Source organism: Mirounga leonina, unplaced genomic scaffold (genome assembly GCF_011800145.1).
Source record: "Mirounga leonina isolate KUSES-001 unplaced genomic scaffold, KU_Mleo_1.0 Mir_175, whole genome shotgun sequence".
NCBI classification, from domain to species: domain Eukaryota; kingdom Metazoa; phylum Chordata; class Mammalia; order Carnivora; family Phocidae; genus Mirounga; species Mirounga leonina.
Genome location: NW_023270453.1, coordinates 24182705 through 24195651, shown reverse-complemented (window position 1 = coordinate 24195651; position 12947 = coordinate 24182705). Strand labels below are relative to the sequence as shown.

Sequence of the window (12947 nt, the reverse complement as noted above, 5' to 3'; positions counted from 1 at the left end):
AGATTTTGGCTGACCATTATTTACTTTTTATTTGAAAAAATAGTTACAAAATAATATCCCACAGACCCTGTAATTTAGACTCAGCAGATAAATTCTGTTAATTAACGTTTCTCTTTTTTCTTTTCTTTTCTTTTTTTTTTTTTTTAAACAAGGACAATTTCAAAGGATCAGTTTGAAAAGAAGAAAAATGATACCTTAGATCCTGAACCGTGAGTAGATAGCGATTTCTTTCTGACTTTTGGATTTTAGTTTCCGATCAGGAAGATCCCTCCTCGTGACTGGCCTGCAGGAGAAGACACTGTTGGAACATTGGAAATATGTTGCCCTGGGTGGGATTTTTTTGTATGAAGTTATTTCAGATACGGATTCTTTTTTAAAACTCTGACAAAACATGTACGTCCCTGTAGCATGCTCTCCGGTTAACTGAATTTCAACAGTGATAAGATTAGATGGATGTTCTCGTTCTGTCAGAACTTCTCCGATAAGCTGGTCATAAGGCATAAGCTGTGGTGGTAGTTAAGGGCGTGGCTGAATAAATAGGTTTTGATGTCCACGCATGTTGGCAACTAAGAGTCCCGAGTGAGGTGACAGGGCCCAGGTGAGGCAGCATGGGGGCTGCTACGGAAGTGAGCGGAGCGGTGTACCCCTGCTCTCTGGTGCTTAACGTGAATAAAGCCCGGCATTTACCAGTCAGCTTGACACTTCCCACCTTTGTAGCTGACTCCGGGCAGATGCTTCCTGCTCCTAGGCTTAAGAGCAAGTGTTTCTGACACTGGAAGCATTGTTCTCTGTTATTTGAGGCAGTTTGGGCATGTGCAGTCACCAGTGCAAGCCCTGGTCTTGAAAATGTGTAGTCATGTCAGAAATACTGGCCTGTAAAATCCGCCTCTATCATAGCAGTTTTTGAAAGTAAAGTTGCATTTCTGGTTGTCAAGGAGATCGGGAGAAGCAAGGGATAGGCATTTGTACAGAGAAATGGAGGAAGTCCGCTTTCTCATAGAAAGTATCGATGTGACTTGATCTTGGAGTTATGAGTTCGAGCCCCACGTTGGGCATACAGCTTAACCTTAGAAGAAAAAGTAAAGTAAAATGTGGCTGAATCAGTCGGCAGAAGCATTAACGCCACAAATGCTGCCCATGATGCAGAGGATGAGGTGCGCATGCGGTACACAGGCTCCTACAGATGACCCCCTTGCATGCTTCCATGTGCGTTAGAGCACTCTCTCTGTCTTCCAGTTTTGTTGATTGCAAGGAGTGCGGCCGGAAGATGCATCAGATTTGTGTTCTGCACTATGACATCATCTGGCCTTCAGGGTGAGTAGTTTCCTGGTGATTTCCTATGATCCTGGGGAGGGGAAAGCCTCTCTGCCGGGACTGGAGAGGGGGGCATGCTGCTGGGCATTGGCTATTGCCTGTCAGCGAGGGCCAGCAAGGGGTGGGGGGTGGGGAGGTGGCAGCCGGTTCTCAGTTTATTTACATCGTAAGTATTTGCCTGCTTTAGGGATTGTAGACTCAAAACAGCCTGCCTCTTCACTTGCGAATAGTGATGCCAACGAAGCACTTCCCAGCTGCATGTCGCTGGTTTGGCAGCATAGACTATTTCATACACTCCGATCACACCCGTTCTTTTTTTGCAGCTTTGTGTGCGACAACTGTTTGAAGAAAACTGGCAGAACTCGGAAAGAGAACAAGTTCAGTGCTAAGAGTAAGTTGTGGGAGGGCTTCTGTCTCCCCGTCTGAGTGTGAGGCACTTGTCCCCCTTCCCGGTCTTCCTGCAGCTCCTCTCCGTGTGCGGCTTGGGGCTCCCTTGTCCGAGGCCCTGTACTGTGAGTTCGTTTTCCATACTTTGTACTTGTCCGGTCTTACCCCTCCATGGAAACACTGGACGTGCTCTTTACATGAAAACTAGCTTTATGGTCAGTTCATGTTTTAAATGAAAGTTTAGAAAGCTCAGATATAACGTTAAACTTTGTAAATTCTGAGAGAAAACTTGTCAGCAGATCCTTTTCAAGTGGCTCAGAAGTAAGACCTCCCTGCCCCCCAACACACACACGCACCCCACTTTGACACCCTGTCGCGACCAGCATGCTCAGCCCTGGGTGCGTGTGGGGTGGTCACTGGTCCATTGGCTGGCGTGGCCCTCAGCCTGCTGGAGTCGGCCGCCACCAGCCGGGACTGGCAGAGCCCCGTCTGCATGAGGACTTGAGAGCGTTGCTGCTGCGTTTAGGGTGGCTCCTGGTGTCTCTGCACAGTAGAGAGCAGCCTGTTGCTACGCCAGGTAACTCTTCCTGGGCAGTCTTGACTCTTTCAGAGATCGCATTCTTTTCAAAAGTGTGCAATATGAGATTTTCGTCAACTTGGTTCTCGAGGGCTAGGGGCCACCTTCCGCAGCATGGCGTCCCTGAGCTGGCCTTTGCTGAGTTCACAGCGACCCTGAGTGAGAATGCCACCCGCGGTGGAGCCTTTACAGCTTGCTTGTCCAGCGTTCCCTGCAGCTGTCACCCTCCCCAGCAGGGCAGGGTGTCCCCAGCAGGAGCCAGGCCATCTGAGGATCAGGGAGTAGGAGCGAGATGGGATGGAGAGATCCCACACCAGGGGGAGAAGAAGAAGGAGAGCAAGCAAGGAGGAAGCCACTCTGTGGGCCTCCAAGTCATTGCTAATTCAGGGTTAGACTGTTGTTACCAAAATCCATAGTTACCCTATAACTTAAGCTCACTCTTGTGAAATCTTTTGAAATACGGATGAACTCACAAACCATTGTAATATTTCTCTTCAGATCAGGGTTTCTCAACCTGAGCCACCATTGACATTCAGGGCCAGGTAATTCTCTGTTTGGGGGGCTGTCCTACGCTTTGTAGGATATTTAAGAGTATCCTGGCTGCTACCCGCTAAGTGCCAGTAACACAAACCCCAGTCCCATGAGTGGTCACCTTCAGAAATGTCTCCGAACATTGGCAGATGTTCCCCAAGGAGAGCAGAGTTGCTCCCAGTGAGAACCCCTGCTTTAGAGGGTCCATTCAGGGTGAGATCACTAAAGCAGTCAGCAAGCTAGAAACACTTTCCTGGGCCAGAGCCTCGTGCCCAGAACACAGTTGCCAGGAGAGCTGGGCCCGGGTCAGAGAGCAGTTGCAGCTGGTAGTGGATGGGGGCAGAAGAACAACCCAAGAGCGGGTCTGCGGTGAGAGCCTTTAGGGTTGAAGATGGACAACACTCACTGACAGAAAACCTTCGAAGTCTGGCCACCCGGCGTCGTTTGGTGTGGACGTGTGGGCACAGCCTTTGCGAGGGTCTGTAGGCCCCAAAGGACGGGCTGCCTCATTTGCATTGGTACCAGCCCCGTACCACTGACGAGTGGGTGAAGCATGGTCAACAACTGACTGTCCCCCACTCCCTCCACCCCTCCCTCCCTGACACCCTGCGCTGTACCCAGCCCGGCCGGATGGAGGGAGAAGGAGAACCACCAGAGGTGCTTCCGAGTCATAGTCCCTGTGTTGGGTTGTGAGAAGCCTCCCTGGAAATGGTACAGCTCCGATGTCGGAGAGCAAAAGGCCAAAGGATTTGATCACTGGGGGAGGAAGGGGGACTGCAATCTAGTGTTCGTTTCTAGACTCCGCAATTGCACTTGTGCACGCATGTCCCACGACGTGTGTGTGTGTGTGTGTGTGTGTTTAGACGTGTGTAAGGACGGCCCCCACAGCGTGAGGAGGAGCCCTGGGACGTGAGAGCGAGGCAGAGCTGTGTGTGCTGGACACAAGGGGCGTGATGCTCCCCGAAATCATTCTGCGGGGACGCCTCTGCACGAGCCTCTCCTCTTTGCCACAGGAGCAGCTGCTCTCCTGGGGGCCCTCAGCACCTTCATAGTGCTCAGTTTGGTGCCTGCAACAAGATTGTCATATATGGTCTCATTTAAAGCCTTTTTTTTTTTTAGTACAGGTAATTCAGGTTATTTGAAGAAAAAAGTAAAGACCTAATTTTAAAGGTTTATTCTTCCGTATGCTATTTGAAAACCACAGTACGTAGGGTCCTGTGTTGAAAAGGGAAGGGGAGTAAGGGGAACCAGACTTGCTCAGCAGTGGCATGAGGGGGCCCGCGGGGGTGGGAACGGGAGGGTCTTCTCCAGAGGCTACTGGGGTAGATGTGCCGGCCCCCAGGCCCCTCTGCACCCGACTCTGTTTCTCGGGGAGGCTGTCGCAGCCACGGCGCTCAGCAGAGCTTCCATGGCTGCGTGGAGGGCATGCCTTCGTCCAGGTGTGAAATCCACTTTTCCCCTCAGTTTTATAGCTTTTCAAGTTTTAATTTTTCTATGGGGTTTTTATTTCATATTCATGTCGTGTTTTCTTTTTAAATCACTTGCATGCAGGTATAACTTAGATACCAAAAAAAGCTCCACCGTTGTTATATTAATTGTAGAAAAATGGAATTTAGAAAGTCTAAATTTTCTAGATACTTCTTGGTTTCAGTAAGGAATCTTAGGAAATCCCAAATAGCTTTTTAAAAACATTTCTCATCCACATAGTAAATATTTAAAAATCAGTAAATATAAAGAAGAAAATGTCTTTCAAATCCCATACCTGTAACTGTTAACCTTCTGCAGCTTTTCCTTCTAGTCTTTTCCCCTCCTGCAAAGAGTTTTTATTCTGTGACCAATGTTTTATCTGGGGGTAGCTTGCTGGAAAAGTCCTGTCATGGTGGCCACACCTGGGGCATCCCCAGGAGAGGGAAGGTGTGGAGGGGGTTCAGGGCTGAACTGGGTTCTGATGCTGTGTGAGCTCCTGCCTGGGATGAACTCGTAAGGCTGCATGCTGGACTCCTCTGAGCTGGGTGGGAAGGGGAGAGCAGCCCTGCCCTCCAGAAAAAGCAGTTTCTCCACTGTGGATTCTGGCTGCGGGCACAGCTCTGACACTGAGCAGCCACGTGGGGGCGCCCGGGGCCAGATCGCGGCCTCATCCGGGCCAGGGCAGGGGAGGCAAGAGGGGGCTGAGCATGGCATGGCCCCTGTGTCTGCTCCTTCCACTTTACCCCACAGTCTTCAGTCGGCCTTCATGGCTCTTCTGCCCTTGCAGCTAAAAAAAGGTGGAAATATGTGGGCAGTTAAATGACAGCACTTGTCAGTTTAAAGCACCTGAGATTCCAGAGTCCACCTTTCCCTTACATGCTTACCTTGTAGGACAGACTAGGTCCCTTCTGGATTTGGAAAACATCAATCCTTAGAAAATCAATCAGACTGCACTAGGGGCACCGGTGTGGCTCAGCGTCTGCCTTCAGCTCAGGTCATGATCCCAGGATTCTGGGATCGAGCCCCGCATCAGGCTCCTTGCTCAGTGGGGAGTCTGCTTCTCCCTTTCTCTGTTCCCCCTGCTTGTGTGTGCTCTCTCTCTATCTCTGTCTCAAATAAATAAACTCTTTAAAAAGAAAAAATCAGACTGCACTATAAGAAGGGTGGGTCCTGTGGCCTCAGCCACCTTCTACATAACCCATCCAAAGCCCCCTCACCTGTTTGCTCTGGACTTTGCAGGACTACAGACCACACGATTGGGCAACCACTTGGAAGACCGAGTCAACAAGTTTTTGCGGCGACAGAATCATCCTGAAGCCGGGGAAGTCTTTGTCCGTGTGGTGGCCAGCTCAGACAAGACTGTGGAGGTCAAGCCCGGGATGAAGTCACGGTTTGTGTGCACACGTTGTGCTATTTTGTAAAGCGCTCTTTGAGGGGTCCTGTACCTGGTTAACCAAAGCCCTGCTTTCTGGCACAGCTTTAGAGTTTGTATAATTCAGGGCGCCTCGCTGGCTCAGTCAGTAGCACATGCGACTCTTGATCTTGGGGTTGTGAGTTCGAGCCCTAAATTGGGTGTAGAGAGTGCTAAAAAAAAAATAAGCTTAGAGTTTGTATAATTTAAAGGTTTTTCAGCGTGTATGGTACAGTCAACCCTTCTCTCAGTATTCCATATTCATAAGGGGAGGTAAAATTCCTGGCTGAGCAAGACTGTGTCACCAAGAATAGGGTCACAGCCCCGAGCTGCCCAAGGCCAGGCTGGTGGGCAGAGCTCTGGGCCAGCAGTCAGCAGAGGCGAGCAGGCCTCCAGCTCCTCTGCACTGTGCATGGGCTTAGAGCAGCAGGCCTCATTTATAAAGCACCTTGTAAAACAATGACGTGTGCAAACCTCAGGCTCTGACTTTGATTTCAGGTTTGTGGATTCTGGGGAAATGTCAGAATCTTTCCCGTATCGAACCAAAGCGCTCTTTGCTTTTGAGGAAATTGACGGAGTGGATGTGTGCTTCTTTGGGATGCACGTGCAAGAGTATGGCTCTGATTGCCCCCCTCCAAACACAAGGTAGTCCTCCTCCTCCTCCTCTTGGGTACATGTCAGTGGGCCCATGGTGTCACAGCGGACTGAGACCCTAAGTGTCTTGTTGGAGAACCTGTGTGCTCCAGACCTGGGTTTAAATCAGATAAGCCACGCCTAACAAACCAAACCTAGTTAGTTGAGTTTTCCACTAAGCCAGTGAGAAATGAAGGGTTTTGATGACTGTTTAAAGTGTGTTTTGTGTAGTGAGTACTCATGGGTTCCAGTCCTGGTCTTGCTCTTGTCCCTGTCTTACCTGGGGCAGGTAAACCTACAGAGAGTGGGGTGGGGATCACTCCATGGGCCCATGTGTTGTAAAAACCAAGTACCTCTGCCAAGAGTTATTTCACATTCAGTCAAGAATCCAGGTGAGAGGGAATTGGAAGAGGCTTTGTGTTAGTTTGCCCTGGCCTTCCCGTGGCTCTCCATCGTGGGTGATCCATTGCTCTTGGCCCAGGGATGGAATTGTTTATTCGTGGGCAGTGGCCCTTGGTGATAGGAGTTTTCTTAGGTCTTGTCTGCATGGACAGTGTAAATGCTGTGAAAACAGAATTTATTTCTGGAGCTTTTTTTGGATGTTGGTGTTTGGTTTCAAGTTTGGGGGATACCAATTAATTTCTTCCCACCCACCCCTCAGGCGTGTGTACATATCTTATCTGGACAGTATTCATTTCTTCCGGCCCCGATGCCTCCGGACAGCTGTTTACCATGAGATCCTTATTGGATATTTGGAATATGTGAAGAAATTGGGGTGAGTTTAATTCAGATTATTCAGAACTAATAAAAATTCTATTTTTAATTTTCACTGTGTGTTTTGTGAAATAACCAGAGTATCTTTTAAAGCCGTATGTGTTTCTATTTTAACGTCCTCAGATCGATTCAGAGTTCTCCCTAGCCCCCCTCCCGGACACTCCCCTGGGCCATGCAGATCTGAGCTCCCCAGCACAGCGCACATGCTTTCTCTGCCTTCTGTGCTCTTCTCACTCTTTTTCCTATTCTAGTCTCCTTTTTTTTTTTCCTTTTTAACTTTTTTGAGGAATATTTTATGTATCATAAAATCTGCCTGTGTCAAGTGTACACTCCCAGTGATTTTTAGTAACTTCACCGAGCGGCACGGCCTGGCTGTCAATCCATTTCCAAGCGTTGTCCTCCCCCCAGTAGTGGGACCCCCACACCCATTTGTTGTTAATCCCTGTTCCACCCCTGCGCCCAGCAACCATTGATCTACTTTCTTTCTATATAAATTTGCCTTTTCTGGACATTTCATATGAATGGGACCCTACAGGATACTGGTCTTTTGCATCTGCTTTTCTCTGTGTTTCGGCATTCTAGATCTGTCGTATCCCTTCCCAAATTTGAAAAAGTTCGAGGTATTTGACTGACAGGTGTCTAACAGCATGACAGATTATTTTGACTTTGGCCCCTTAGAGATACTCAGCTCCTCTCCATTGCACAGGAAGTGATAGTTAGGAAATGGGGCACATCCCTGGGCATAAGCCGTTCCCCGCGCCTGAGAGCCACGTCTCCCGGGCTCTGTCCCGTGCTGACAGGATTCCCTGGGAGCCTTGACCCTTGCCCGGCATACACACCCTGAGAAGGAGCGTCTGAGGGCTGATTTCCAGGTGTGCTCTCGCATGCAGAGATTCGGCCTCGCCCACCCATGCACCCCTTCCCCCCCGCCACTGGTTTAGAACTTCTCTAAGCCTGTTATATTTGGCTGCAAGCATCGTGGAAATTTCTTTGGGTTTTTTTTCTAGTTATTTCTGTCCTTGCTTTGGTGTCTGCTCTTCAGCTGTTACTCCTTGGAGGCAGGGAGGCTTTCACTCAGCACTGTGGTCTGAATTTGTGTGTCCTGCAGGTATGTAACAGGACACATCTGGGCCTGCCCCCCAAGTGAAGGAGATGACTATATCTTCCATTGCCACCCCCCTGATCAGAAAATCCCCAAACCAAAGCGCCTACAGGAGTGGTACAAGAAGATGCTGGACAAGGCGTTTGCGGAGCGGATCATTCACGACTACAAGGTACCTGGGGCCGAAGCAGGGCCTGGCGGCTCATGCATGTCAGAGCTCTGTTCACCTATGAGGAGTAGAAAGCAAAAAGAAGAGCGTAGAGAAAAGGCATAGAAGCACCTTACGTGTAGTCGCCGTGTCCCATCCTCACGCAGTGGCACGGCCTCTGGGCCCCTCCCCGGAGCGCCACTCACTTCCCTCTTTGCTGTGCTTCCTTCACTCTCCAGGACATTTTCAAACAAGCAACTGAAGACCGGCTCACCAGTGCCAAGGAGCTACCCTATTTTGAGGGTGACTTCTGGCCTAATGTGCTAGAAGAGAGCATTAAGGAGCTGGAGCAAGAAGAAGAGGAGAGGAAGAAGGAGGAGAGCACGGCGGCTAGCGAGACAACAGAGGTAAGGAGACGCAGCGGGCCCAGCCTCGCGCCAAGGACAGTGGACGCACACCTTCTTTGTCAGTGGGGCTGCTTTCACACGTGCTCTCCCCTTGTCACCAGCCACCGCAGGTCGGGGCTGGAACTCGCAGGGCAAGCTGAGATGCGGTGCTGGAGACACGACGTCACCTGGGAGAAGGCAGATGGGAGGTGCTGGGTCTGGCATCTGTGAATGGGGCAGGCGGGGCGGAGGCTTGGAAAGACGAGAGCGGAGGGCATCCTGCCCAGCAGCCCAGAGCAGGCAGACAGAGCCCCGTGCTCGCAGTCAGCAGCCACTAACTACAGACCTTCCCTGAGAAGGAGAACCTCCGGCGCAGGTCTCTCCCTTTCATTTCCTCACGAGCCAGCCCACCCCATCAGACAGCCCTCCATCTGGTGTTGCCTTCGGGCACTCACCTGCTTACTAAGTCCCACCTCACGTGGGCTCCGTGCTCAGCAGTGCAGTGGTGAGCTGTAGAAGACCCCATCCCTACCCTCCCAGGGCGCGCGTTCTAGTAGGGAGAACGGTGCATCCAGAGGCAGCAGTAGGAGCTGTAAGGAAAGGGAGCACCGAGATCGGCCGGGTGCCGGTGCTTCCGGCAGAGCCTGTCTGAGGAGGTGGCTGGGGAGGTTGACCTGCTGAGAAGGAACCCACACGGGGTTCCCTCCCTCCTGCCGGTGGGAGGAGGAGATGTGTGAGGGCTTATGTTGGGAGCAAGTGTGTGTGTGTTCGGGATGTCCAAGAAAGGATGGGGGTTTCCGTTCGGTTCATAGCTGTAGAAGCAGTGGGGAGTGTATGATGTGTTTTGAGAGTAGCAGCCCCAGAACGTGGCGTGGACCATTGTGGTGTGTGAGGGACAACCTGGATCAGAGCTGCCTGCTGGGTCTGGAGCCCGAGCATCTGAGTCAGCGCTGCCGCCTCTACCCAAAGGAGGAGGCTAGGGAAGCATATTTGGAAAAGAAGTCCTTCAGGAACTGGCTGCCAAGATGCCTGTTAATGCCAAGGGGCTGTGCAAGACGGGCCCTCGGAACTAGGGTCTGCTGCGGGGGTCCTTTTGCTGGGGCCTCCCTGGAGGCAGGATCTGTCATCTGACCAAAGATAACAATACTCCCGAACATCAGGGGATTTAGGGCTCGAGAAACCACTCCGCCGGGGTCTTTGGGAGGCGACCAGAGATCCTGTTTAGGTGGGCCGAATTTGAGTAGAAACCAGGGAGTTCTGGCAGGAGAGAGCACAGAGCTGAGCTGTGAGCCCAAGTCCTTCTCTGTGTCCTCCGGTGCCCGCACCTTGGATGGGAGGTGGCCTGAGTCAGAACATGCATCTGGGGCTCCAGGGCAGGGGGTCACAGCAGGGAGAAGAGGGTCTGCGGCCTCTGAGGCAGGACACAGACTCCAGCTGGGTGTCCTGTCTGAGGAGGACCTGCTTATCTCTGGCCTGGTGGTGGTGCCTTACGCGCCTTTGCGGTGTCGGGGACTTGCCCGCGGTATCCAGTCCACAGAGGCAGCGGGCAGGTCCCACCCTGTGGACACCCCGGGATCCCATGGCAGGCGGTGGCCTCAGTTGTTGACGGCACGTGGGCCGGACTGCCGCTTTACCATTGGCAGTGTCCTTCCCTGGGGGAGGTGGGGAAGGGATAGGCTGCAGCATCACGTGTGTGACCCCATCTCCGGGGGGAGAACTACCCGCGGGAACCACGCATAGGTACAATTTCAAGAAGGAAAAATCGGAATGCTGCTGCTCAGGGTGGCCAAAAAAACTTTTTTTTTTTTTTTTTTTTTAATCTGGCTATATATTCTGAACTTTGTGCAGTGAATCTATTTCTTTTATAACTTTTTGAAAGTCAGCTTAGTTTTTAGAACGGTTTCAAGGCTTACTGAAAACTCGAGCGGTACGCGGAGCTCCCTGTACCACGCGGTCCCTCCGTGACCGCCTGGTGCTCGCGCAGCCCGCCGCGGCACACCGCTCTTCACCAGGGCCCTCTTCTGCCCCGGGCCCCAGACAGGAGTTGTCAGCGCCCCTCGGCACCCAGAGTGTCTGTCCCTCTCTCTCCTCTTGTTGAGAACAAAGTTCACTGGACCAGACCTAGGGCCTAAATGACAGAGGGCCCGAGTTCTTTCCAGACCTGAGGGGCAGGACTTCTCAACGTCAGTCCGCTGAAGAGCTCAGGGTGGGGGTTTCAGGCCCACGTGGCACCTTCTCCTGGCACTGTTCCCCCGTCTCGTGTGCAGTGGATGTTTGGAACCGTGTGCAACGGAGCATGCGGCACATGGTGTGGAGTGTTATGGAGCAAGGGAAGATAGCTTAGACCCCCTGCGTTGTTAGAGTCCATCCTGGGCATATGCTCCCCCAAGAGATGACCTGCCATGTGGCCGGTCTGGCCCCTGTGTCACCACTGCACCCCTGGCCCTGCTCCCGTCCTCCTCACCTCTGCCTCCGTGACGCCTTCCGAAGGCCGCCGTGTGTTTGCCGGCACGCAGCCTCCTGGAGCCCCCACAGCCAGGGAGCTGGGTGCCTCAGCCAAGTGCCGGGCACGGAGGAGGGGAGGCTGGGCTCGAGCAGCAGCTTCGCATGTTGTTTCAGGGCAGCCAGGGCGACAGCAAGAATGCCAAGAAGAAGAACAACAAAAAAACCAACAAGAATAAAAGCAGCATCAGTCGAGCCAACAAGAAGAAGCCCAGCATGCCCAATGTGTCCAACGACTTGTCCCAGAAGCTCTACGCCACGATGGAGAAGCACAAAGAGGTAGAGACACGGGGCCACAGATCGGGGCCCCTCCTAGTCTGTGGGATCAAGGAGAAGGGTTGCTGAGAAGCCAGGGCCCATGGGCCTTGTGGAGAGGGCCCTGGGCCCTGGAAGGCCCTGGAAGGTCCTGGAAGGCCGAGTTGCCTCGCTCTCCGTGGGGGCTAATGCTGTCCTCCCCTGCAGGTCTTCTTTGTGATCCACCTGCACGCTGGGCCTGTCATCAACACGCTGCCCCCCATCGTTGACCCCGACCCTCTGCTCAGCTGTGACCTCATGGACGGGCGGGACGCCTTCCTCACCCTCGCCAGAGACAAGCACTGGGAGTTCTCCTCCTTGCGCCGGTCCAAGTGGTCCACACTGTGCATGCTGGTGGAGCTGCACACCCAGGGCCAGGACCGCTTCGTCTACACCTGCAACGAGTGCAAGCACCACGTGGAGACGCGTTGGCACTGCACTGTGTGCGAGGTAGGCCCCACTTCCCTCCCTCCCCGGTCACTCCCTGCCCTCGCCTCCGTTGGCGCGGTCTGCGTTTCAGATTGAACGGTGAGATAGTCGGCATTTTCCAGGGGCACCAAATGACCAAATGAAAAAGGCTCATTCACCTCCTGGTCCTTTCCGGGAGTTGTTGGTCATGAGGTTGGTGTTTCCTTGTTCACAAAGAAGAGAATCCGTGCTCTGTGCCCACGCTAGGCTCAACAGCAGACGTTCAGGGTAGGAAGGAAGGAGCCTTTCTCCCTTCAGGGAGCATGTATGGTCCCGACCCTGCTGAGCATAACAGAGGGCCATCTATGTGTGTCCGGGCTACACTTGGCCCCTGGCAGGAGGGTCTGGTCTCCCCAAGAGGCAGAGGAGTGGGCAGGCCTCCTGGGGGGTCAGTGTTTGTGCTGATTTTTTCAGGAAGACATGATTACAGAGCACTTTTATATTATTCCTTGTTGTTTGCTAACACCGGCCGTGTGTCAGGAACATCCACGGGCCCTCTGGTGCCAGAGTAGGAGCCAAAAGAGGTGCCGCCTGTGCTTCGGCCCCGCCAGGATTCTGACTGGTTTCCCCTGTTCATGCTTCCAGTTGTATGTAGCCTTGCTGAGCAGCTGAGAAGGCGCTGTCCTGGGGGACCTGTGGTTGCACACACTGTGTGAAGGGGTGTGGTCCGTCCCTTCCCCAGATGGGTCCCTCCATCCCCCCACCCCATCCTCGCCTTGCCAGTGTCTGCGTTCCAAACGGTTCCCAGAATCACATGCCCGTAGGAGCAGCTCTGTGATCTTGGGCAGAGGGGGTGGATGGATCCTCTGTAATGCCTTTGTCTTCACTTCCCGGTTTTTTCAGCCTTCTTGTGTCCTCTGTCACTTCCCACTGTTGGGATCTTCATGTCCTTTTGGAAAAAGGGTGTGTCTCGGTCATAGGGTTTCCTTCTCCAGACCTGGCATTTGGTAGTC

General features: G+C 52.6%; 1 protein-coding gene across 5 annotated transcripts in view; it reads left to right on the top strand.

Moving 5' to 3' along the window:
* Nucleotides 1-12947, top strand: part of CREBBP (CREB binding protein) — a 125573-nt gene that overhangs the window by 107341 nt on the left and 5285 nt on the right. For all 5 annotated transcript variants that reach the window (XM_035022131.1, XM_035022130.1, XM_035022129.1 and 2 more), the window contains 10 exons: nt 153-209; nt 1237-1314; nt 1638-1705; nt 5516-5666; nt 6186-6332; nt 6982-7095; nt 8203-8368; nt 8584-8751; nt 11350-11511; nt 11695-11976. In XM_035022131.1, the coding sequence (XP_034878022.1) occupies nt 153-209; nt 1237-1314; nt 1638-1705; nt 5516-5666; nt 6186-6332; nt 6982-7095; nt 8203-8368; nt 8584-8751; nt 11350-11511; nt 11695-11976 (1393 nt within the window). The remainder of the gene's footprint in view (nt 1-152; nt 210-1236; nt 1315-1637; nt 1706-5515; nt 5667-6185; nt 6333-6981; nt 7096-8202; nt 8369-8583; nt 8752-11349; nt 11512-11694; nt 11977-12947) is intronic.